The sequence below is a fragment of the Podarcis cretensis genome (assembly GCF_951804945.1).
Source record: "Podarcis cretensis genome assembly, chromosome: 4".
NCBI lineage: Eukaryota > Metazoa > Chordata > Lepidosauria > Squamata > Lacertidae > Podarcis > Podarcis cretensis.
In genome coordinates, this window is record NC_137173.1 from 43,844,579 (window position 1) to 43,871,780 (window position 27,202).

At 39.3% G+C, this 27,202-nt stretch overlaps 1 protein-coding gene across 4 annotated transcripts in view; it reads right to left on the reverse strand.

The window, feature by feature from the left end:
* The window catches only part of CADM2 (cell adhesion molecule 2), a 365,029-nt gene that overhangs the window by 95,219 nt on the left and 242,608 nt on the right, over window positions 1–27,202 (reverse strand). For all 4 annotated transcript variants that reach the window (XM_079974828.1, XM_079974830.1, XM_079974829.1 and 1 more), the window contains 2 exons: window positions 14,533–14,685; window positions 8,008–8,145 (listed from right to left, as the gene is read on the reverse strand). In XM_079974828.1, the coding sequence (XP_079830954.1) occupies window positions 8,008–8,145; window positions 14,533–14,685 (291 nt within the window). The remainder of the gene's footprint in view (window positions 1–8,007; window positions 8,146–14,532; window positions 14,686–27,202) is intronic.

Sequence of the window (27,202 nt, forward strand, 5' to 3'; positions counted from 1 at the left end):
GCAGCTTTCTGCTGGTTGAAAGACTGGCTACTTCTTGAGAACACTGATGTTTTAGATTTGGAAGGATTCAACAATGCGTTTGGTTGGCATGCATATCTGTGGTATGACAAGGCTAAAATACATAAGACTTTCAAGAACCATGTTGTCAGAAAAGCAGTATTTAATGTCTGGTTGAAATATAAAGACTTATTGGAAAACAAGACCCCAAGGTGGTTATCACCAATGGAGGCTAAGGCCCTGAAAAAACTCAATATGGAGGCCAAATGGCCGAAATATTGGGAAATAATAGAAAAAGATGGAGATAACTGGAGGTTGCAGAGTATGGAGAAAATAAAAGATAAAGTGTGAGATTGGCTACATTATGCTCAGATTAAAGAAGTTTTTAAGTTGGACAAAAAGATAGGATTCCAGGTGGAAAAATCAAAGTTAGAAACAGAACTGTTAGAACCCAGCTCTAAGATACTTTCAAGAATGTATAACTTGCTGTTAAAATGGAATACACAGGATGAAACGGTCAAATCAGCCATGATAAAATGGGCAGAGGACATAGGGTATAACATCATGTTTGCTGACTGGGAAAAGTTATGGACCACAGGTTTGAGATTTACGGCATGTAATGCCTTGAAAGAAAACATTATGAAAATGATATATAGGTGGTACATGACTCCAGTCAAGCTTGCAAAGATATTCCATGTGTTTGATAATAAATGTTGGAAGTGTAAAGAAGCTGAAGGAACATTCTTTCACCTCTGGTGGACTTGCCCTAGAGTGAAGGTTTTCTGGGAAATGATTTATAATGAACTGAAAAAGGTATTTAAGTATACCTTCCTTAAGAAACCAGAGGCCTTTCTCTTAGGCATTGTTGATCAGAGCGTGCAAAAGAAGGATCAAATCTTTTTTATGTATGCTACAACAGCAGCAAGGATACTCATCGCTAAAAGCTGGAAAACTCAAGAATTACCCACACTGGAAGAATGGCAGATGCAACTGATAGACTATATGGAATTGGCGGAGATGACTGGCAGAATCCGAGACCTGGGAGAAGAACTGGTGGAGGAAGACTGGAAGAAATTTAAGGACTATCTACAAAAATATTGTAAATTGTATGAATGTTAAGAAAGATGTAAGATTAGCAAAAACATGGCTTCAACAAACTAGTTATAAAGAATATAAATTTAAATTTAATTGGAAGACGAAAAGATAAATTTTGGATAAGTAACATTTTATGATTAAGTTTCAATAAGAGTATGTTGAATCCCAAAATTTGAGATATTAATATTGGAAAATTATACTATATGAATTAAACCAAGTTAATAATTTGCTGGTAAAATTTATGAATTTAGAAAGCAGGAACAAGGGTTGTGAGGAAGTCCAAAGATGAATATGAAATGTGGATATTGGAAAAGATTGTGTTATTATCTATGTATTTTATTGTTAAACTACAATTTAATAAATATTATAAAAAAGAAGAAGATCAAAGTGAAAAATGCTTTTACTCATTATTATTTTTTACCTCTCTCTTGCCCAAACGTATATTTGGTTCTATGGCAAAAACAATACAGATGGCAGAATGCTAATCTTTCCCTGCAGAGGCAGATACAGCAATGTCATTGGCATTAGCACACCAAAAGCCTGTAACAATATATTATGTAGAACTCTTGAGTGACAAGCATATCATAAACCAAGAGGGAGCCCCACCGCAAAAGGCAGCTGCAATGTACTCCACTTATCAAACAATATGCTGGGAAATTGGCTGTGACCTATCTTTACTGTACATTGACAAGTGTTGTGAACCTATCTTCTGCAAGGTATCTGCATAGGTGGAAAATGTGTAGAGGAAAGTGATCCCTGGGAAGCAGAAGGAATGACTTATTGAGTTAATGTTCTGTAAGATGACAACACCCTGGGAACAGAGCTGTAGTCTACAATATCTTATAAGTGACTAAATTAAATGTGAGCATTACTACAACACAGGTGGGAATGGCAAAGGAACAAAAAGCCATTTTCACATATTTAGCTCATTATAGCACATGTATCAGAGATGTAACTCCTGTGGCATAAGTCATATAACCTGTTAAAATGAATTAACAAGTACGGTCTGTGGTCAACAGCAGTGTGGGCTCAGACTTTCCATTCTAAGCACCATTTACTAGCTTACTCCTTTCTTACAGCACATTATCTTTTTTTCTGCTTATAAGAAATGATGCAAGGAAATGAAATGAAAAGGTGGAAATTTTAACATAAGGTCATGACAAAAAAGTAAATTATATTGTTATCATTTTATGATGTAAAGCAATCCCTACAGAATATCCATGAAAGAGGAAGTGACGGTGTTGTCTTCTAGAAGTTAAAGGGCAGAGCAGTTCAAACTATAGGAAGCCACTGTAAATTATGCTGGGATAAACTATGTTGGTGTAATTTACCCTTATTCCAAATTCTGTTCAGGAGCAGGGCTATGGTTGGCTGAGCTGGCCAGAGCCTGGCAGAGAGAAAACAAGCCTTTAAAATAGAATTTAGCTTACACAACCCTTTTTGCCAGCATAACTTTTACTGGGTTGCTAGGTCAAGTGACTTAGCTGGAAGGGGTTTGGAATAAGGGCAAATTTTATTTATTAATCTCATCCTCCCTAGTCCCATCAGTTCTATGAGGATAGAGGTTCTAAGGAAGAAGAGTTGATGAACAAACAAAAAATCCCCATGATGTGATCTATGTCTTTCCAACGTATAATCTGTAACATGTCCCATGGTATAAACTGTAAGATTGGCAAACTATTGATTCTGGATGGGGCTGTACACCTTCTGAAGGTGCAGGTGCTTGGAAGTACTCCTAGATACATATTTTTCACTTGAGGCTAAAGTCTCCTCTGTGGTATCTTTTACCAGCTTTGTTTGGTTTATCAGCTACAGCTGTTGCTGGACAGGGATAGCCTCACCACCATACTCCATGCATTGGTAACCTTATAGCTGGATTACTGAAACATGCTCTGTGTGCCCTTGGGCCTGGTTTGTGCCAGGTGGTGCAGAATGCAGTGGACAGACTGCTGGTGTGGGTAGATGACAATAGCATGTGACAACACAGTTATAATATCAGCTTTGGCTGCCCATCTACTACTTAGCTAGATTCAAGCCCTAAAAATTTTAGGACTAATTTAGGGTTTGACTAAACACTTATATCCCAGCTCAATCACTGAGATAATCTGCATGCATGTCATCAGTTGTCCATTGAGTTGGCAAAGCTCACTTGATATCAACACAAAATAGAACCTTTGGTGTCATTGACCCAGACCTATGAAATGGTCTGCTAATAGAGAATCAGAAAACTTTTCTGCACCACCAGGCTTATGCTGGCAAATAAGATTACAGTGGTACCTAGGGTTAAGTACTTAATTCATTCCGGAGGTCCGTTCTTAGCCTGAAACTGTTCTTAACCTGAAGCACCACTTTAGCTAATGGGGCGTCCCGCTGCTGCCATGCTGCCGGAGCACAATTTCTGTTCTTATCCTGAAGAAAAGTTCTTAACCTGAAGCACTATTTCTGGGTTAGTGGAGGTACTATTTCTGGGTTAGTGGAGTCTGTAACCTGAAGCGTCTGTAACCTGAAGCGTATGTAACCCGAGGTACCACTGTAGATCTTTTCCCTAATGAATAGTTAGTGTTCATATATATTTGATTTTTTTTGTCTCTGTGTATAATAAACCACTTTGATTCTTTATGATATAGTGATAGATAAATGTATTTTAAATAAATAATGTCATTTGGCCCCTATTATATTACCATGCCACCCACCACTGGTCAATGAAAGTCTAATCTGAATTAATATCCAATATGTGATTCCTAAGTGGGCAATATTCAAAGTGAAAATGGAAGGGAAGCCATTGTGAAAGTCAGGTGGATAGAAAACAATGCATACTGAGAGATGGCATATCCATCCCTACACTGAAAGAGAAATTTGTGATGGTCTCTAATGTGTAGGGGCTGGACATATTAGGAATGAGATGGGCATTATTTAGCCATCTGTGAATGAAGAAATGCTGGTGGACTCAAAAAATAGTGCCATAGTGATATATCTGGTTTCCTATGATTTGAGAATTGAGATTCTGCCCTCTTGTACATCATTTTTACTACAAAAAAGCTCCAGTAGAAAGGTAAAATTTTGGTTGCGGAGCCAAATTGTCTCTGCCCTGATTGATTGGACTAGAGCATGTGTAGACATCATTTCGCTCAATATCAACATTGTGGCGCTTTGTGATGGCTGATACTTTGTGAGTGATAAACTATCCTGTCTGACCAGATTACAGGGATGTAATAGCAGAGAAGAAGGAAAGTTTTTACTTATCCAAGTTATCTCATCAGTATCTAGAAATGTGAAACACAAGACTAAAGTAAACAAACATATCAGCCTGTTAATTATATATCCATTTATCTGGAAGTAAGCCCTGTTGAACTAACTTGTATAGAACTGCACTGTCAGGGTTCCCAGCATGAAGTGACCAGCCATTTTAAAGAATTAGACAGTAGTAAAAATAGAATTGAGTGTCCTGTCTAAGTTATCTTAATGAGCTAGCAGCTAGATGTTTTCAAATGAGCCTACATTTGTATCAAGGCAGTGGGAGGTCCAAGAGAAAGAGTTCATTGAAGATTGCTATTCTTCCTTCTAAAGTGATTGTTTTCTTGTGTCTGCAAGACTCCCCTGAATTTTTTTGCAGCTAAGTAGACATTGATAGAGTAGAATTTTCTGAATTGTTCTCATGTTTGTTAGCGTGCTAATTCAGAGCCCAGCATGATTGTTGCTCATTTGAAAAAAGCTCAACTGAGTATTGTTTCTGCTATAAGAGGGAGCAAGTAGCTTTGAGCATTGCTTTCTTGACTAAAAATGAGCTCCCTTACCACTGCGCTAGGCCAGGGTATTTCTTTACCATACTTTCTAATTCAAAATGCTGGCCAGGTTTCTGGACGTCATATTTAGTTGCTTGTTCAAAGTACTAACTGACTTACTACTCCCACGGTGCCAGGCTATTGCAAATCCTTCCACAACTTTGCAACAGGCTTAAGCATGCAATGCCTGAAAAAGTAAAGGAATAACGTGCCCCCCTTCCCTCTGATCTATTATTATATTCAGAACACTTATCTGCAGCTGGGAATATGTGATTTTTTCACCCAACAGCTAGAATCAGGGAAATTACTTGCATCTCCACCCTTGTATGAACTATGGTGTGAAAGCTAATGTTCAATTCAACCTGGTTTATTAACTAAGAATGACAAGAATTGCTTGGAACGTCCCCCAGCTATGATGCAGGATAATGTGTATTTTCTGTATGCATATTTTGGCCATGGGAATTCAGATACATTTTAATTCTGACAAAATTAATATTTCTCTATCCATTACTATCTTCTGATTTTGATTTAGAAATATTGCATGGCACGAAATGTTACAGGGGTTGGGAGAATGAGGAAATTTTCTTTTTTTCTCTTTCTTTTTCTAAATATGCTAGTATTTGTTGTATTATACATTACTCAGTGTTGGTGGATATTAAATAAAGATTAATGGTTTAGCCGATTACTTCTGCAACGTTGCTTGGAGAAGCTTCGTGGCCCACTAATGCCATACAATTTTGACACTCACAGATTCTAATTGAATATTTTAAGGAAAGAGCTAGATTGAGACATTACTGCAAAAGAGGTGTTGAAAATTATAGCAGCAATGTAACATGATCACTTGTATTTCTGGCAGCAGACACAAAGAGCAAGAAATTGCAAAGCAGAGAGAAAATAAAGATTGCATTAAAAACACTTTATATGGTTGTTGTTTCTCAGAAGAAATGTTAACAGTGTAACCATTTTAAACTGTATTTTGTAAAAATGTTGAGTATTCAACATATTTTGTCTTGCAACATGTGCCTCAATCACTCATTCATATCCTTCAATAGGTTAATATATTGGGAATGTAATATATATAATAAGATCTGTCCATGGTGCCTGTTAAAATATCAGCACTCTTCTAACAGGCAATGCATTATTATACATATATATTATTATATACCCAATTATCTAATCCTGATATTGTAGTTTTGAACTCTCATTCAGGAATGCTAACAATTTGATAAGCTCTTAAGGTAGATACATCAACAACAGAGCCATGATAAATCTCATCCAACCTTTCTTCTGAAGCCTTTGTATACTCGTGGCATCTTCTTTCCATGTTAGTTTTCCAGCTGTTTGTTTTAACAAATAAGCACAAAAAGTACAGCAGTGAGGTCTGCTTTCTGAAAATGCTAACTGTGAAATGGCCTTTATGTGTGAGAAGATACACAATAAGCTTTGTGTGGGAAATGGGCCTTTCTGTGATGATATCCAGACTTTGGAATTCCCTGATTTCAGAAGTTAATTTGATCTTGACCTTCATTTAATGAAGACATTTTTACTGTTAGGAGGTTTTCTTTGTTTTTGGTCTACCATACTGAGGTGTTTTAATGCTATCCTAATGAACTGATCAAGAAGTTTTTGTCTGCTAAATTTGCCGCTGCATGAATGCTGTTTTGCTTTCCTATTTTATTGCTTTTATGACTTTCTTTTGTAGTTTTTTTTTTAATGAAGAATCCTCACAGACACTGACTCACTTACTAAGTGTCCAGACAGCAGACAATGTGATCCAGTGTGCACTGGGAACAGAAAACAACCAGAGAATAGGCAAGAGGTAGCAGAAGGGATTGCTTTGTGATTTTTCAGTGTGTATAAAGTAGCAGCAATTTTCCTTATCATCTCCCATGCCCATTTTTCTTTCTTTTGTTTATTCTGTCTCCTCTTTTTGCCTTTCTCCCTTTTTCCCCTCCTTCCCTTTCCTGCTTACTTCCAGTCTTTTCCCTTTCCTACCTTTATTTTTTTCTCTGCCCCTAGGTAGCTAGAGTGAGGTTACAGAGTATGAAGGGATGTATATGTAAAAGAGGTGTGGATGGGATTTGAACTCTTAGCCTCACCACTTTGCTCTCTGTGAAAGGGTTTTTGTGAATTGCTTTGATACCATGCATGGATTCTGCTTCTTGGGTTAATGGACTCCGAGGGTCACCATTCTGCTTTGGGTGAAATTGACTTTTAAAGCTTGCTTTAGTGGCAGAGTTAATGACTAGTCATTTCTATGCCTGGTGCAGGTTCCAAAATTTTGTGGTTTGTCCGTACTTGAGAAAACTACTGAATATCTGCTCAGTAATTCTACTGCATTCTGTAAGTATGTTTTGTACCTTTACAAGGCAGGAAGATGGGGACAAAAAAAAGGAGCTGGTCCCCCCTACCGTTTGGCAGTTGCCCTATCCTGAACTCTACCAACCCCAATGGGCACCAGTTAATTCTAATGGGAAGTTATGTGATTTAATCTGCCAGGAAGAAGTGAAAAGGGATGTAGTGATTGCTCCACCCAGCCAGAGCAAAGAAGCAGCTACATAGGCCAAGGACATAAAACTGTGGTGGTGGAAAAACAGAGACATATATGGAGTGAAGGAGTGACTCGACACATTTCTATCCAACCTGTGTACTTGGTATTTGTGAATGTTGGCTATCAGGTACATGCATTATTTTCATCACTGTGTGGAATTACTGTGGGAGAATTGTGCTGCAAACCCTAGGTTGGTGTGGGAAAGAAGACACTGATACATAGAGCCTTGGCTCTTTTCACCAACAAAGGAATCAGAAGGTGGTTAACTCATCTTCATCAGAGAGTTTTCAGCAAAGGCTAGATGGTCACCCATCAGAGGTAGTGCAGTAGCAGGTCTCTTCTTCTGCAGGAATGAACTAGATGAACTTTGAGATGCCTTCTGTCACAATGATTTTATAAACTGGGTTACCCACTCATAGCAGCATGAGAAATACTTAGCATTTGCTTAGAAAATTCATTTGGTTACTCTTTGATTATCTACCAGGAAGGGAACAGTAACAGTTTTGCAAATCAAATCCACTTCTTTGCTTGTTTAATTAACAATTGTTTCTTATAAATGAAATATGCAATTCTGAACAATACCTTTCACCTCTTTGTCATTCTTGAACCATCTGATATCTGCAGCTGGCTTGCTACCAGAAGTTTTGCATGTAAGCTCCATCCTGTCACCTTCCATAACCGGTGAAATAAATCCACTAATTTGAGGAACCTCTGGAACACCTAGCAAAAAGCATTAACATGATTTATAATGTTGATACCATACGAGTTGTTTTAAATGCTTTTAACAGTGCAGAGGTAAAATGGCATTACTGATTAGTACAATTTCTACTGGTACAGACATTTATTTCAGCAATGTCAAGTTTAGTGACACTAATCTATAATCTATCATTTTTAAAATCCAAGGCACTACATATCCAACATAAGAGTTGCATAAATTTCTCCCCAAATAAACAAGCATTCTGAATCTTTGAACAATTTTGCAGACTTCCTTTTTCAGTTTCAAAACAATGGATTCCTTATTTTAAGCATATCATGTTGAGAAGTAAAAGCCAAGAACCCCAGAGTCGTCCGCGACTAGACCTAACGGTCAGGGACCCTTTACCCTTTATCTATAGTATGAACTAAGCTAATATCTGAAAGCTTTACAGTATAATTTGAGCTAGCAATACAGAAAGAAAAGAGGCCATATAAAAGTTATACTTATTCCAGTCTAATTAGTTAATAAGTTAAAATTCACTGATATCCTTTCTGTAGATCATAGTGTGGTTTTGATCAAACCATACGATCATAATTTATATCCTGTATAAATTATGATTTCATGGACTACACAGAAACAGTGAATTTCCATGCAGACCGTGAAATTGGACTCAGTGTGCAGCTGGAGCTCAGAGACTTTTGTGCACTGTGGAAAGACAGCCAAGCAATTGAAGCAAATCTGGATGCGCCAACAGGTTCAGAAGCCTGTGTATCTGTAAGGTGATGAGGTGTGGGCCTTAGGGCAGGCAAGAGCATGTCAAGCTGAGCCCAGCACTTTCCATTTTCATTGCTTTGTCAGCAACTAGAGCCTTTCTATTAACTATTTGCCAGTGTGGCTTGTCTCTGAATTCTATGTTATTGTCCTAACTCCACATTTCTTGCTTTTTTGCCTCTATCCTCACTCCACTAGAAATTGTTACAAATAATTCCTATGTTCTCCCCCAAAGCACAATAATTTTATTAGGGGTACTGAGATGGGGAAGAGGAGAAAACAGGAATAGAACATGAAGAAGCAGACATAGCAGTAGATGGTTTACCATTGATCAATAGTAACTATGTATTTTAGAAGGCTGGTTTGTTTATTCACTATGCATTTGGGTGCCTCTTAATATATCATCACCAAATTTTGCATGATGGTTCCTGAAATCAAGGAGCAGGGATTTTTCTATGGTTAGCTGTGGTTGAATGTCATTTTGAATCAAGATGGTGGACTGAACCTGTGGGAGCCATACTGATTTTAATGACTGATTTCAAAATTGAACTGATTAATTGTCTTTCTTAGAGGTCCCAAGCAATGCTGGGCAAGAGGCTGCTAGTGACTTATAATCAGGGATAGACCAATCTATTTCTGGTGTGTCTAACTCTTGTAGATGTTTCATCTCCCTTCTCCATTAATATGCATTTTTAGAAAAATCCACACACAAATAGACATCTATATTCTGATTTGCAGTTTAGTCCTAGAGATGTGGATCAAGTCAGCTTGTACGAGAATTGTCAGAAATCGAATTCCTCCAGCATCCCTGTTCATAATGTGGTGCCATCAGTTGTGATAGAAATGAAAGATGGATGGGAACCTTGAGTGAAGCAAAAATGGAAAAAATGGTCCCAGAGATTTTGAAATGAGGAGACAATAAAGTAATACAGATAACTAACAAAGAAAATAATAGAGTAGAAGGAAATGGCAAGGTGGAGAGATTTAGAGTACACAAGACAGTCCTGATCTATACTTTTCTTCCAGAGGTGCTAAAGAATTCTTAGTTATCTTCTCCAAATAAGTGGATATTTTTATACACTCCCTACAAAAGGTGGTTATTTCTACATTCCAGAACACTAGCATCTTAGGTTCAGATAAATTTTCATAGATATCCAATTGTTAGTATTGCTCATCTATCTCTACTGAAAGGAACAACCAGTTATTTTCCTGTTGGAGAATTCCTCATACATCCCCTAAACTGTCTCAGCTAGATATTCTGTTAGACCATTGATCATCAGTTATTTGTTCAAACCCCAGACATGTCGTACTATTGCGAATTATGCTTTTCAGCTCCCCAGGTAAGCATTTTGAACCATACCATGCTATTGCATATCAGTTCCTTATTCAAAGTACAGAGTAGACTAGGTATTATGCAGTGTATGGAAATTAATGCTGGACTCTTAAATTCAATGGTTCTTCAACTAAAGGAGAGATTCTGCTAGTCGTTGTGCTGAGTTATTTCCTTCTAGTAGATCCTACCACAGTGTTGCAAGCCCATTGTTTGTTAAAAATAGCTAAGGCAGAAGATGAATGATGACAGATCAATGGCATCAGGGGACAGACAGGGATGTAAAGGAGTTTACGTGGTAAACATAGAAGAGTAGAAAAAGCATGTGACGTGATAAGGAAAAATAGGTTACAGCATAAAGGAGAACAGCCTTGGTGAGAAATAGAAAAACAAAAACAAGATGCACTGATAATGACAGGGGAGACCACAGAGCAGCAGAGGGTAAGGTAAGGTAAGTTATAAGGCACAAGAAGTCACACAGTGCACGCTGGGCAGAGAGGCCAGACTTTGGTGCCAAATAACACCTTCACTATCACTTGGCCCTCTTCGTCTAAAATTAACCCAGACTGCAGATGCCTCTTTCAGAAGCAACATACAGTCCAGTGCAGCCTTACACCACAGGAAAAAAATACAAGCATGAAACACATCCCACCAAATGTCCACGTAAATGGAAGGGGAAATTTAAAAACAAATGTAAAGATGATGAGGTTATAATCCTAAGAATGCTTACTAGGAAGTTTGCCTCACTGAACAGAATGGGAATTATTTCTGTGCAAATATATCAATAGTATCGCTTCACAAATTAGCTAAGAAGGGTTAGGATGAGGAATACATCCTTCCATTGCCTTTTTTTATCCATTCTTATCACATACAGTGATAAGGGCAACACTATTTTAAGAATGCTGTTTATGTAATTCATTTACTTTATCACTGGACAGAGGTTAGATATAATTTACAATGCACCTCACTTTGTCATTCAGCTTTTTTAAAACAACAACACTTCTATCTAAATTCATAGGTAGCTGATTATGCCTGAGCAGTAGTCAACACATGAAAGAAACAGCAGAGTTTTTTTCAATGCATTAATTCTCTCCAAGATGTGTGATATGTTATCCTTAATAATACCCCTAACATTAAAATCTAATAATTCAAAAGACTGAAAAGGGAACTGATATATACAGAAATTTCCTATCTTATTAAAAAGATGGCACGAACGAATTACAGGAAAAGAGATTTTTTTAAACTGATTTGATAATTGCCCTTACATTACAAAAAAGAGAGAGAGAGAAACTACAGCTTGATAAATGCCTTTTTAACATTGCTTTCCCTAGAACCAAAAAGATAGTGGGGGTATATTACACAATGAGTTTAAACGGCCGCCTGTTTATTGTTATTATTATCCTAAGATATGCTTCTTTAGATTGAAAACTGACCTGCGTTTGTCTTTATCCTGGAATACTCTGTTCTGAGTTGGTTCCCCCTCCCCTTTAACGTCAAACAGGTAAAATAGTCTCAGTGGAACTAGCAGAGGCACATATTTCATATCCTAGGCACAAAAGCAATTCCCTGGCTGGATTAAGTTTAATATTACTGGCACACAGAACATTTTACATCAGCCTTATTAAATTCAACTCTCACCTTACTATATACAAAGAGTCAAAAGCAGAAAAAAAACTGAAAAAGGGACGAGTAAGAAAAGGTAAGAAGAACATGTCAAACTCAGGGGGCAACTCCTAGATCCAGCGACCCCCATGCACAACAGCAGCCTATATATAAATTGCTATATGCAAAGTTCTCCCCCTGTCCCTGAGCAGATGGTCAGCACTGGCAACTCTGACAGTGCTAGTATATTGGAGGTGGGGAGGTACCTGCAATTATCATCCTCATTCTCCATAGATGCCATCAGTCCAATGGTATACATGCAGTGCAGGATTAACACACACACAGCTTGCTTTCAAGCACATAGTGTTGCATCCAGAAGATAGTTCACTGACAGACATCTTATATCATAGGCAGAATTGCCTTGCTGGATTAGCGTGCCAATTTTTTATAATTTATTAGTAGCATATAGAGAGAGGTGTGTGTAGGTGTGTGTGTGTGGACACAAACATTCATAGATTCTTCTGAATCTTGATGCCTCAACTATTTTCTGGGTCACTTCCCAAGTCTTTTGCTTTATAGCTTTTCTTTATGTGTTAAAAAAGGTGGAATATTTAGAAGTTAAAGAAGCTGGCCATCCCTGTGGAAATGTGCACTTCCGTTAAAATAGAAAGGGAGCAAGGAATAAAATAGATGGTCTTAGTGCCTTTTCATTAGACATGTTGATTTCTTTCCCTGTGCACTATATAGTATTATTGTGAGAAAAGGAACACATACAACAAATAAATAAATAAATAAACAAACTCCTTGGTCCTTGGACTGTACAGTGTACTATGGTTTCTGTATCAACCCAGATTACAAGATACTGCAACAAAACTGCAGTTTTACATATTCTGAAAGGCAGTAAAAGATGAATGCATGAGTCACTTGCATTTCTTTTCATGCTTCTGTGCAATGTGCATTAACTTAGGACAGACCCTTATACCACGTCAGACTATTTGTCCGTTTAGCCTAACATGGTATACTCTTGACTTTCAGCAATTATTGAGAATCTTTCATTTCATCATCGAATCATGCTGTATCTTCATATTAAAAGGTAAAGGGACCCCTGACCATTAGGTCCAGTCGTGGCCAACTCTGGGGTTGTGGTGCTCATCTCGCTTTTTGGCCGAGGGAGCTGACGTACAGCTTCCAGGTCACGTGGCCAGCATGATTAATCCACTTCTGGCAAACCAGAGCAGTGCACGGAAACGTCGTTTACCTTCCCGCCGGAGAGATACCTATTTATCTACTTGCACTTTGACGTGCTTTCGAACTGATAGGTTGGCAGGAGCATGGACCGAGCAACGGGAGCTCACCCCGACCTTCTGATCGGCAAGTCCTAGGCTCTGTGGTTTAACCCACAGTGCCATCCGCGTCCCCATCTTCATATTACCTGATCCTTTTAACTAAAGGCATTAGGGACTGAACTTAGAATATTTGCATGCAAAGCCTGTGTTCTTTTATTATTAATAATAAATAATAATAAATTTTATTTATATCCCGCCCTCCCCAGCCGAAACCAGGCTCAGGACGGCTAACAACACTAAAGTAGTGCAACATTATAAAAACATTATAAAAATTAATTAATTAAAATTAATGGCAACCATAAACTAAAGTTTTGTAAAGATTGCCAAAGGAGGGAGTCAGGCTGCATCCTGACCAAAGGCCTGGCGGAACAGCTCTGTCTTGCAGGCCCTGAGGAAAGATGTCAAGACTTGCAGGGCCCTTGTCTCTTGTGACAGAGCATTCCACCAGGTTGGAGCCACAGCCGAAAAAGCCCTGGCTCTAGTTGAGGCCAGCCTAACCTCTCTGTGGCCTGGGACCTTCAAGATGTTTTTATTTGAAGACCGTAAGTTCCTCTGTGGGGCATACCCCATATTAGGCTATGGTCCCTACCTATCTTCCAAATGAAAAGATAAATGGGTTTCTAATGCTATTCCATTTGTTATCCAACAATGTTAGTCCAGATGTTTTGGAGTACAGCTTCCACCCGCCCCAGAAAGCTTGGCCAATTATGAGGAATGATGGGAGTTTAAGTCTACAGCATCAGGAGGAGACCACATTGGCTACACCAGTTTAGGAGATTCACTAAGTTTAGGAGATTTTCCATTTGCACACTGCCCAGAAGCATACAGTAGTCAAAATATAATTTCCACTACAGATAATCTCAGTATAAAGCAATTATAGCCACTGTGCCTACTCAATATACAAGGCTGGTTCAGACATAACACTAAAATATAGTTTAGCATTACGAGAATGAGCCTAGCCTATCTCCAAGCTAGTGTACTTCACTTTTCCACCTAGTGCAGCTGCAAAGAAGAGTTTGGGAGCCATATCACCTGAACTTGGACAAACTAAGTATGATCAGTAGAAGCAAGTTAACTCAAGGCATAGTTTATCAAGTTGGCTTGTTCTCACTAAATTTAGTTAAAATAAACCACAGTTTTTGATTCAGATGACTTGCTATGGTTAGCTTCCAAACTCCTCCTTACAACCATGTCTGAAAGTGGGTAAATGTGTGCTTGAGGGGAAACCGGCAATATACCATGGTTCAGCACAACATTTGAATGCAGCCATATTCTGCAGAATCCTCTAAAGTTCATAAGAAGCTATATAAGTTATCTTGTCAACGGTTTTCTCTTTGGTATTCTCAACCTGTTATGCTTACCCAAAACGGTGAGGAAAGCCTTGGAAGTCTTGACAGGCATAGTAAATAAAGAACAGGTGTATTGCCCTTCATCTGACAGTGACACATCAGTGACTCTGATGGTTAGTTCATGCCACGAAGCTCGAAGCAGCTCAATCCTATTGTCCCTCAAAGCTGTAAAGCAAAAAATAAAACATATATTCAAAATATTTCATAAATGAACATTGTAATACCATCTTCAATGTAGCAGGTTTAATGTGAAGTTGTAGAAATATGTTAGGTATAGAGTTTTTTAAAAAGCAATTTCACACCATTTATATCACAGAGTTTTACAAATGCTCAGTTTGGCAAATATCGGACAAGACAAATGAAATATTGCTTTAAAATCAAAATACAAAACAAGAAGAAATCTACAATTCTGCAAAATAGTCTTCTTTGTAGGTAACCTGAATGGATTATTACCACAGAACAAATCACCACATACTTTGCATTGAGTGATACACAACAGCAACGGCTGGTGTTCATCTCACTTGTATTGTCTAGAATTTTTATGTGTCTGGGAGAGTTTGTTTTCCCAAATCAGTTCAGTTTAAAAACACAAAACCCAAACCTATAGTTTAGCTAGTTTTGCACTCCGGGTCCACTATATTCAATTGTTTTTCCCTGAAAGCAGATCATGGGACTGTATGCTCGGCTCAAGCATTGGTACAAGATAACATCATATATCTTGAAACAACAACAATATTGCTTTTCCTTATTTATTAGTGTGTATTATTGCCAACCTACTTGTTAATCACCCAGAATGGTGAACTGATAGAAACAAATTGCTAGAGAATAGTTTTTTGAGCCCTTGAGACCACTCTTTAGTGTTTTTAGGCCTCAGGAATTGGGTGGTGGTGGTGATGGTAGGGATACACTTTTCCAGGATCCAGAGGCCATAAGCAGGAGTATTGGGAGTATGGGGTAGGGAATAGTGTGCTTTCCCCTTTCACACAAGTAATATGTGAAGGGGGGTACAGTCAGGGAGCAAAATGTGAGCTGGCTAGTAGATTGTATGTGCAAATCTTCAGGGAATTTGCTTGCTGCCTGGTAGAAGTGTCTGCTGTTTACATCCACACATGATCTACTTGTATATCTGAAAATAAAGCAAATGTTACAACCGTGTTTTCAGTCTTCAGGGCTCTCATTGAAATGAACTGAAGTTTAATTAGCCCTACCCTTGAATGTTTTCTTCACTTAGGGAAGTGGGGAGTGTACTACTGTATCTGTGTTGTGGTTCGAGGACCCGACCCCCGCGAAGTAAAATGAAGACACAGGGACACGTGATATAAGGTTAATGGGCTAGAAAAGGCCACAACTTTATTGATTACAGCAATGAAAAGGTATTGGCTTAGGCATTGGATCACGAAACAAGTGGGTTTATTCACCAGGGGTTCATCACCTGTTGATGCTAATCCAACTATAGGCTCACCCCTGATGTCACCGAGGGTCGTGCCATGGCCTCCCGCCAAGCAGGCTTCGGACGGAATACACGACCGCCAGATTCCATTAACGGAATACCCCTAGAAATTGAAGGCATAGGCGATGGCCACACCTAGCACTTCGACACACCACAACACATTATTCCAATGCCTAACCTACCCACCAATACCACCAAAAAGTTGTGACGATTGCTACGAGGTAGCCCAGGACGACAAAGAGAAATGAGGCCGGGGGGGGGGGGGGAGGCTGGCACTGCAGCATAAAGGCTGCTGGACACGCCCCCCCATGGCACCTGGTTGGACAGCCACCGGGGGGGGGGGCGTGAGTGCCAGCCAGGTGAGCTGGAGGCAGGGGGCAACGCCCCCTGCTAGGAGCGGTGCTCGGGCTCCCGTCCACAACCACTCCCCTCTCTTTCAGGGAGGAGAGTCTTTGTCTATACATGAAGTGTACACCATCTTATGTGAATCAATAATATCAAGCAGCTCCTCCAGTGGTAGGAGTTTCACATTTTCATATTTGCAACACACCTGTATAAATGGTGATGCTTCTGAGATTTCCCTACACCTGTCAACTGTAGTGCCACAAAACCTGCCAGGACTGCAGTCCCACCCTCAGAATGCAGTTGTTGGCCATCTACCACTGTCAAAGAGGGACTGCTGCCACATGTGTTCTCCCAGGGTAGCAGGGCATTGTCCACCTCACAGTAAGTTCTGCCTTGCATATAAACCACTGGGAACCTGATGTACACATTACTCTTCCTACACACTAAATATTGTTTTAATAAAATGCATAAATCACTTCCTCAAGAATTCCCCAGGCAAATACAGATTACTGGAAGAAGACAAGTCATCAGAAAAATGAGATGGGACAGGGAAGAGGTCTTTTTATAGAGAATCTCTTAAAAATATCGAATTCAAAATGATACATTTCTGTTTTGTTAAGGAAAGAAATTAAGAAAAAATAAGAGAAAATATTAAATGAATATTTGGAAGTACTAGAGTTGCAGAACTGCACAAAATGTTAATAAATTCTCCACTCTGGAGATGTTGTAAGTAGTATTTCCCCAGCTATATACAAAGCCTTGCAATCTTTCCTTCCATTCTATTGGGGAGGGGAGGCAACTGAATCAATCTCTCAGACAGTTCTACTAATAAAATTGCAGCCAAGATACATAGCATGAGAGAGCATATAGAAAATAAATTATTTTAGTGCTCTCAACACATTTTGGATTCACACAGTTCAATTTATTCATGTGATCAATCTTGATCATTTCCACTTCTGTGCTGAGATAGACAATTTCATGAATGAATTGGGTAATCAAAGACATAAGCACCCACCCCCCTAATATGAAACAGTGCTAAATAGAGCAATATAGAAAGGGAATTGTTGTTGATTAGCCCCGGAGGAATAAGTTTAGCAGCTGTAGAAGCCACATAAAAAAGTGACTGCAACAATGACCATGCAGCTGAAAAGCTTTTACTACCTCAGGCTGTTAGCATTTCTCTGTTATCAACAATGAAAAGAAGCAAGCTAATATGAATGGACATAATATATAATGAGATTCTTAAAAGTGAGGTCTGCTACAAAAACAACAACAATTTCTGACACACTAGTTCTAATTTATTATTTGCTGTTATTACAGTAGTTGTGCCTCCTAATTGGGTTGCCCAGATATCATAAAACAAAAATAAATGCTAATTTTGCAGGTACTTAAGTCTCTTTCCCTTCATTTTACTTAAGCTTGTTTCTAGCTGGTTGCAGGGTTACACCCATCATTTCTATCCAATGAAGAAAGCTGCATCATCTTGGTTTCCCTCCTCTGCAGACATTCCAGGTTGTCAACATCCTTCTTAAATTGTGGTGCCCAGAATTGGATACAGTATTCCAGGTATGGTCTGACTGAGGAAGCATAGAGTGGTACTAGAAAAGGCTGTGGAGTGTGCTTGCATGTGTATGTGTAGTGCCCATGACAGTTTCTGCAGTTTGCAAATGTGCCCTTGGGCCCCAAAAGTTAGCTGACCTTTGCTCAAAATGAATCTCCAGAAATTTCCATGCTAGTTACCTATGCTGAAAAAGACTGTAGCTGCTGCTTCTAAAATGTTTTCCACAAAGACTGTAGCTATATTAATAAATGTATTTATGGCCACTAATAGAAAGAAAACAAATAGTTCCCGGTGAATATTTCCAGTTTATGGAGGGGAGATTGATTCCTGGAGTATCAACAACATACAATCCATAATAGATGTGAGGATCCGTTTTTTTTGGGGAAATTAAGGAAAACAATCTTTAAAGATAAACAGCAGCCTAAACCAGACCTGACAGACTTGACTGATGACATAATACCCTCTTCCTCTTGTGGTGGTGACACAAAAATGCCAAAGGACACAAAACTGTCAGTCTTCTTGTTTATTTTCTATCTTAGACTAATAAAAGGATGCGTGTGATTGACAGAAGACAGAGATGGGCATGGACCCAGGCATCCAGTGTGCACTTTTGTTTGAAAAATGTATTGATGTTTTGAGGGTTGTGATATTTATTATTGCCTTTTTCTACCTCAACTTTGCTTTCCCTTTAACAACAATTTTTCAGATGCTATCTTAGTGATTATTAAATCCTCATTGTGAATAATAACTGGTGCTACTTTATTAACAATTTGGACAACTGTGTGGTGCTAGAACTATATGGCAAATAAAAATATTTGAAATAAGGATCATTACTCTTTAAGCTTCCTCAAACTATAAATTACCTTTTGATCAAAAGGTAAGTAACTATCTTGGCAAACAAAGTTTTGCAATATCAGCACCTCACCAAAAGAAGGTAGGAAGAAAGAAAAAAGGGCAATGTTTATTTTTGTTCTAGAAAAAAATAGTGGAATACAGTATAATTCAATATTTAGGGGTTCTTAACAATGCAGTGAAAAATATAATTGTTCTACAAAATGCACAGGGGCTGCAATCCTATGCACATTTACCTGGAAATAAGCTCTACTAAACCAAAATAGTCTTACTTCCAAGAAAAAATGCACAGGATTGCTCTGCAAAGCAACACTAAGTACCATGACAAATTACTGTGCAAGCTGTTTTGTAAAATAATAGTTTACACTGTAAAGCATTACACATTTTGACTGTGAAGCTGGAATGGCAAAGCCAAAAGAATAAGACTATGTATTGTGGAAAAGTACACATTAATTTATTTTAGTCTATGAATCTTCAGCATGATCTTGCGATTTAGAATACAATTGGGCTATTGAAGATTAGGATTGGCAGCCAGTCAGACTTGCTGTCTTTGCTGCTGGTGATTGGGCTACCATTGGGCATGCATTTGCACGAAGGTCACATGAAGATGTTAGTTAAGTGCTAACTGATAGCTACAAGGGTCATATGACTTCTGTTTCTTATTTCAGCAGGAATTGCAGATATTCTTGTAAGTCAATATAAGGTTTGAGTAATATGCCACAAAAATGTGTCTTGTGTGTATCAGCATGGATAGCTCAGTGATTTAAATTATTTTTGTTCTTCCTTAAATCTTAGGTGGTTACTCTGGGTATGTTAATACTCCCCTGTTTCTGAGTGACTCCAGTTTTGGAAAATCACATTGGCACAGGGGCACTATTAGTGGGGGGGGGAGTACATTGTCAAATCCGATTTAACTTTGACTTGTGATGTCATCACTTTTATTAATGCCCACCGTGAAGACCTGTGAATTCAGCCTGTAACTGCAATCATATTGAACATATAATTTAAAAGGCACAGATACCAAGATGTCCAAATTACCAAAATCATATGCCCATTTTGTATATGCAGACTCTCAACTACCTCCAGGCAAAGTCCATTTAATGGACAGTTGTGTAAGTGTAAGTCGGTGGAAACAAGCGAGAGACATAGATTACAAGTTCCATTTGAAATATGAATCCTGGGAAACTGCTTATCCTCACTAAGGCAAATTCCCAGTCTGTGTAATGAGAATATTTACTTTGTGCCTAGGGGTATCACAGGATTTAATTGACTAATGCTTGCTTGCAAAGGTCACAGTAAGTGCTGAATCTGTGAAAGAAGTAGAAATACAACTAAAAAATATGAAGCGCTTAGGGACACAAGGCTTCGGGAAGATGCAGAAGTAACCAAATGTACCGTAAGTGGTGTTCATTCTGAACACTGAATTGACCTGACTAGTAGACCACATTCAGCTATGTTTGTTGTTACTTCTGTCATATGAAAGCTAATGCAATGATTTTCTATTATTTTTCTGTTAAGAGGATGAACAATAGCATTTGATGAACTGCCACATCCCTGACCTCCCCCTGCTCTTAATTCTGATCATGTTCACCCACATTGCAACTAGTTTGGCCCTGTGCTTCTGCTGCAGCCCAGGCTTGGCCAGAGAGGCACTGGGATTGCACAGTTCCTTTGCTCAGAATCTTGGAGTTTTGGATTTTGATTTATTTTTTTGTGCACTGTCTTCTAGTGTTCAGCACTATATGAAGTTTTGAATGGATCCTCTAAAGCACATGCAAAATGTAGGTGTGTTTTTATTTTTTCACATTGTAGTAGTTGTCTTGGGAGACAATAGAAGAGTGTGCTTTGAGGGGGTGAAGTCAAACAGTTGCAGAGTCTGCTGCAGCTGTATAGATTGATATGGGAGAGATGTGTTCTGTTGCTGCTGGGGCAAATGAAGGCGTCCAGTTGTGCTGCCACAGATACACCATGCTGTTTCTTCTTTCTGTGCTCATCCCAAAGGTCATTCTTGGCCACTGCTGTGGGAGAGCACATCTTTGTATGAGACTCTGTCCTGCCACGTGATGCCCAAAATATTCCTTGACACACTGCATGTGGAAGGCATTGCCCCTGGCTGTAATTTGCCCATGGCTCACTTCCATGAATCCCTGCGGCGGGGTGCGCTCCCGCTGCTCGGTCCCAGCGCCTGCCAACCTAGCAGTTCGAAAGCACCCCCGGTGCAAGTAGATAAATAGGGACCGCTTACCAGCGGGAAGGTAAACAGCGTTTCCGTGTGCGGCTCTGGCTCTGGCTCTGGCCAGAGCAGCGATGTCACGCTGGCCACGTGACCCGGAAGTGTCTCCGGACAGCACTGGCCCCTGGCCTCTTAAGTGAGATGGGCGCACAACCCCAGAGTCTGTCAAGACTGGCCCGTACGGGCAGGGGTACCTTTACCTTTACCTTTACACTTCCATGAAGCAGCATGCTCAACACACAAGCCTCGCAGACCTTAATCTTAGTACTGGTTTGTTAGTATCACATTCTCCCATACCCTTTTGGATCCACGAGCCATTGCCAAAGCTGTCTTGCCCATACGTTTGTCCAGTTCAGCACTGACGGACAAATTGCTGGTTATGGTGTAACCCAGGTAATAAAACAAATACGGAATACAATGTTAGCTTGACTCTAGTATAAAGGAAGTTATGAGGTGAGGACAAAGTTATTCACATCACTACCACCATATTAGGCAGATGATACTAGTAAGGGGTAAATCACAAAAAAGGCATGCCCTCAACAACAGAGAAGCATAAACAAAGTAGGTTTATGCTGTAGATGAGAAAAGAAAAATACGATGTGGGGAAAATGTAAGCTGGGGCCACGGGTTCAAATCCTACCTCCTTGAATTGTGTGTATAGGGTGTGTGTGTGTGTGTGTGTGTGTGTGTGTGTGTGTGTACACATGAACACAAGAGTGGGGTGGCCAATTTTTCCCTGCACACTCCCCCCCCCCACTTGCATGCAGCAGTGGGCTGAAAAGGGTTCTACAACACTAAATTAATATGTTGATCATACAAACGGTGTGAATTGTTACACAGAACTGAACCTGTATACTGTTAGATTGTATTTTAAGTAGTTGTCATTAGATTTTAAATATATTTTTGTATGATGAAAACACAGCAATGAATCAATCCATTTATAGTTTAAGAATGTAAATGTAAATATATTTATGCTCTTCTGCTTTTAGGGTGCTTTTCTGCTTCTTGTACTCAGGGTCACCAGAGACCCTCTTTTGTTGCATCTGAAGAGAAGAATCAGAGCAGTTATCCATCCCATGTGAGTTCTGGGTCACAGATACTACCTAAGCAGTTGGGGATAAACCCATAGAGAATTGACAAACATGAATAGTTGCATTTTTAATTTAAAAAAGAAAAGAAAAACAGCAGTTGCATAGCTTTAAGTGTCCTATAAGTAAGCCTCTATAGATGCAGGGGTTTGTACTGCAATTATGTAGAAGTAAGACTACAAATAATACAGGAAATATAGAGTTGCTAGTAGCAGCTATCATTATTTTAAATTTTGCACCAGTTTTCTGTGTTAGTTGCCTTTTATTTGCCTCCTAATGAATTCTGATATGTCACGTTTATATAATAATTTTCTTGTAATGTACAGGCACAGCATCATCAACTTGACAAATTAGCAATTCCGTTTTCTGACTATGTTTTAATAGCATTAAGATATTTAATAGTGAAGCACTGCATTGCTGTTAGTGCATCATTTCAGTGGCTGAAATTATTTGTTCCTTGGCAACGTGACACAGTAAACAAGTTGAACTAAGCTTCAGTAACGTACACCCTACCATGTCTTATTGCTTAAGTAATATACAAAAGCTGTCTAGCCAGTGAACACAACAGCAGGTTAAAAAAAATAGCATTCAACTCACATATTTCAGATAATAACACAGTATTTTATTATAATTTCAGGTGCAAGAGCCTGCCAACATTTCAGCCATCTGGCCTTTCTGTGGGCACTATACAAGTAAAATATGTGAATGAAAGATGTGACGTGAATACATTTACTTTTTATTTGCTGTACTCAGCTTTCGCTAAGCTAAAGGCTCTTTCTAGAGGGTGTGTGTGTATATATATATATATATATATATATATATATATATATAACCAGTGCCTTTTATTTAGTTAACTACAGCTTTCTAAATATGGGTGTATACCAATGTAGAATATATTTTAAGATTATTTTAAACATAGCCTCATACTGTAGGAATGGGATCTCTCTCTATCCATCCTTTTCTATCTCTAATCAAAATTAATTTAGATCAGTAGCTTTCAACCAGTGTACCGTGGCATCCTGGGGTGCTTTGAATGATGGTCAGGGGTGTGGCAGGCAACCCTGGCCTCTGTCCCTCTTTCCTTCCCTCCCTCCTCTGATGCCCTTGCCTATCTCTGCAACTGCCACCACAGCTGCCTCCAAAGGTAAGATGCTGGCCTCACTTTCACCTTTGGCCAGTCTAACAGACTAAGGTTGGGGGCATCATTGAAAGTTTCTATTTTTAGATCATTGAAAGTTTCCATGTTGTATCTATTCTTTATAAGCGCAACAGCTGCAAATGTCTTTCTAGAGAATCTTCCCGTTTGTTTATTCCCTCTCTGATATATATAAATTTAGCCAATTCTATTGGCTCTGAAATTTCCCTTAAGTTAACAAACCATTCCTTTAGGAAGGCACAGAGCACTATGCCTTTTTGCCACCAATACGCAGGAAGCTATCTTAGACCAAGTGACTAGTCCTCAAACAACAATTTGAGCATAATTCGGATGTAATGTTAAGCAAAAACATGGCTGGGTTTTTTTGTCAGGGGAGAAGCAAAGTTCTTGTCATTTCAGCAGAATGTACCAACACTGCATGTTCACATTTAAACCATAGTTTAATTTGAGTATGGTTTAAATAGAGAACTGAAGGCCAGAAAATCTTCTTCCACAAAAGGAATCTATACTCAGCTTTTCCATTGTTTTAAAGTCCTAACAAAATAACATTCAAATAAAGCATGAATGATATAGTATGGACTTTGCTTAGTGCCTAATGAAGTCACAGTGATCTTTAGCGAAAGAATTCCATAGTTTCAGAACCACCATAGAAAAGACTGTGTTTCATCACTGTTACTCTTTGTTTCCCAGATGTACAATATAGGCTTATGAGACAAATATGAGCAATTGTTATCCAGTACATTAACATAGATGTGTTCCTATATTCCTATACACCCATAAAGGGAAATTGTAATATACAGAAACACCACTGATTAACTTAGAACTGGGGAATTATGGAGTAAAATACCCAATATCTAGTTTATATTTGCACATTAAATTTAACTTTTGGGGAACTGGTTTCATATAAGAGCTGAACAAAACCCCATATTGATGTGAACTGCATGACCAAAAGGACCTAAACCCATTTCCCTTCTCCCACCCCCCACCCCCCCGAACATTTTTACATTCCGGCAACCAGCAGTGAAACCTGAACCACTCATGCACTTCACAATACAACAACTATCTATACCTTTCCTATATGCATCAGATACTATTTTAAAGTGGGGGGGGGGTGGAGAGAAGGATATACTATATAACAGCCAGGATCTGGTGGTGGGGTGCAGTGAGCTGGGCATGCATAGAAGACCTTGAACTTATGTCCTTTTACAGGATTTTATCTTCCTGTAGCTGCATACTATCACCCAGCTGGAACCGACCTTTGTCCATTCTTAGAATTATTTATGTCAAAATCAAACGTGGGACAATGACTTTCGTTTAATGCATTTCCATAACAAAGCAATGCTTAAAAATAACTGCTGGGGAATTTCAAATCCTGTTCTGTCCACAGAATAGTGGCTTGAATTTAAAGGCACGCTGATAGCTAGGAAAAGAATGAGCACTTTTGTATTTTGCTCTTGTAATGAATATGGAGTATCGTACATTTTAAAGCAATCTGTAACCCTGCAGATATTGTACTGTGCCATTAATAGCTTTGATTACAGCCACTCCATTAGTCCAGCTGAAGTAGAATGAGTGGATGAGAGCCAATAGGCCTCACAGCAAGGATTTACAGGGCCACTGATTGCCTAAATATTTGATCTTTGTCTTCATCATACTTCAAATACAGTATTTACTTGATAGCTAAGTGGTCACCCCTCTGTTATAAAGAGTTCATTATCTCTGCAAGTCATTTTGGGAGTTGTAGTTCTTGGAACAAATTGTTTTCTTCTACATGAAATAAAAGCTGGTTATTGACTCGATTAGTGGTAATAGAAAATAGAAATGATTTTCATTAGTAATACAGATAATGTTTGCACTAATCTCACAGAAAACCAGACCACCATAAAATACTAATGGGTTGGCATTGAGAGTATATCTCACAGATAACTGATTTTTCTCCTACTAAAAGTAAATGAGTTTACATGAAATAATAGGCAGATCTTGCAATAATAGCAGAAGGACTTATTGTGTACTTTTGACCTCCTCAGAAATGCCAAATAATGGCATCAAGAATGATAACACTGATTATGGGGTGACTATAGGCATACACTTGGGACTGATCCATGACTCAGATTAAGCAGAATTCCCACAGGGGGACTGGCAGCTCACTTTCTTAGGGGACCAGCCACATCTTCCACATTTAAAAGAAGCTTCCCCATTCTGGACATTTGCAGGGCCTCCATGCACGCATTTGCCAAACACTATAACATAGATTCATGGGCCTCACTCAACACAGTCTTTGGGAGAAAAGTACTTCGGAACATAACAGTAACAACAGGGCCATAAATCCTTAGCATAAGGCACCAGGGTAGGCTGCTTTTATCCTGCATCTGTTTCTCATGTCTGTCATGCTCCAGAGCACCACGGACAGAGACAATAAGAAGCAACAACACCAAGTAGGCACCTTGAAACAGCATCAAGGAACTCTATGGGGAGTCTGCAATGGGGTTGAGAGGTCTGTCTTGCTCTGACAGCCAGTCTGGAGAGGGCAGGTTTGCCCCTCACCTAGGAGGATTCAAATTGGACCCTATGAACCTGCAAGAGAGGAGATATGTTTTTCAAACATTAAGTCTTGTCTGTGATGTCCTGTGGAGGTTTCATGGAAGAAGGTGGTCAGGCTCCAATGAGAAGTAGAGGGAGCTTGGGAAATTAGATCTAGGGGACCAGGAGGTGTTGGTGAGGGTTCCAGCTTGCCCTTCAGGGGTGGCAGCCAACGGAAAATATGATGCCAAGCCAGCACTCACCCAACATCCATCTCCTAGGACATGGAGATGTCAGCATGCACAAACCTAACCTAGCCACTGCCAGCTCACTAGAAGGAGTGCCTGCTTGCCTGCACTATCTTAGAACTCTAGCCGCCAGCCACACTTAATGTTGTGGCCACCCCACCCTTTGAAAGGAAGCTGTTGCTTATTGGTGCCTTTGATCTCTCATATCACAGCTGATCCTTGCAACCTGTGACTTGCCTTGTGTACCACTCTAATCTGAAAACGAAAGCCTTCAGCAAAACCAAAGTTGCAAGTTCCAGTTCTTCATCAGACATGGAGATCTTTGACAGTAGTGTTCCGTCTTGTTGGGTGAGGTGTTATAATTAATAATAATAATAATAATAATAATAATAATAATTTATTATTTGTACCCCGCCCATCTGGCTGGGTTTCCCCAGCCACTCTGGGCGGCTTCCATAGAAACCAAAAATACATTAAAATATCACACTTTAAAAACTTCCCTGAACAGGGCTGCCTTAAGATGTCTTCTGAATGTCAGGTAGTTGTTTATCGCTTTGACATCTGATGGGAGGGAGTTCCACAGGGCGGGCACCACTACCGAGAAGGCCCTCTGCCTGGTTCCCTGTAGCTTTGCTTCTCGTAATGAGAGAACTGCCAGAAGGCCCTCGGTGCTGGACCTCAGCGTCCAGGCAGAATGATGGGGGTGGAGACGCTCCTTCAGGTATACTGGGCCGAGGCCGTTTAGGGCTTTAAAGGTCAACACCAGCACTTTGAATTGTGCTCGGAAACGTACTGGGAGCCAATGTAGGTCTTTCAAGACTGGTGTTATGTGGTCTCGGCGGCCGCCTGAGTGTTGCTTTATTGCAGATTAGATTGTGTGTTGCAGATTAGAGCTAGAAACGTAGTTCAGAATCATTTCTGAACTCAGTTATTGCAAGAATATATGTACACTGCAGTTGCTCATACATTGTTTAGATATGCAATATATGTAAATCTGTATTAATGCTATCTGGCTAGTAATCATATCAGTTTTATTCATTCATTCATTATTTATTTATTATCCCATGCTTCAGCCAGAAAGGCACCAGGGTGGGCAACCAGATCACTAAAAAGAGGAGGTGATGGACTCTCCTTCCTTGGATGTTTTTAAGCAGAGGTTGGATGGCCATCTGTCATGGATACTTTAGTTGAGATTCCTGCATTGCAGGGGATTGGACAAGATGGCCTTT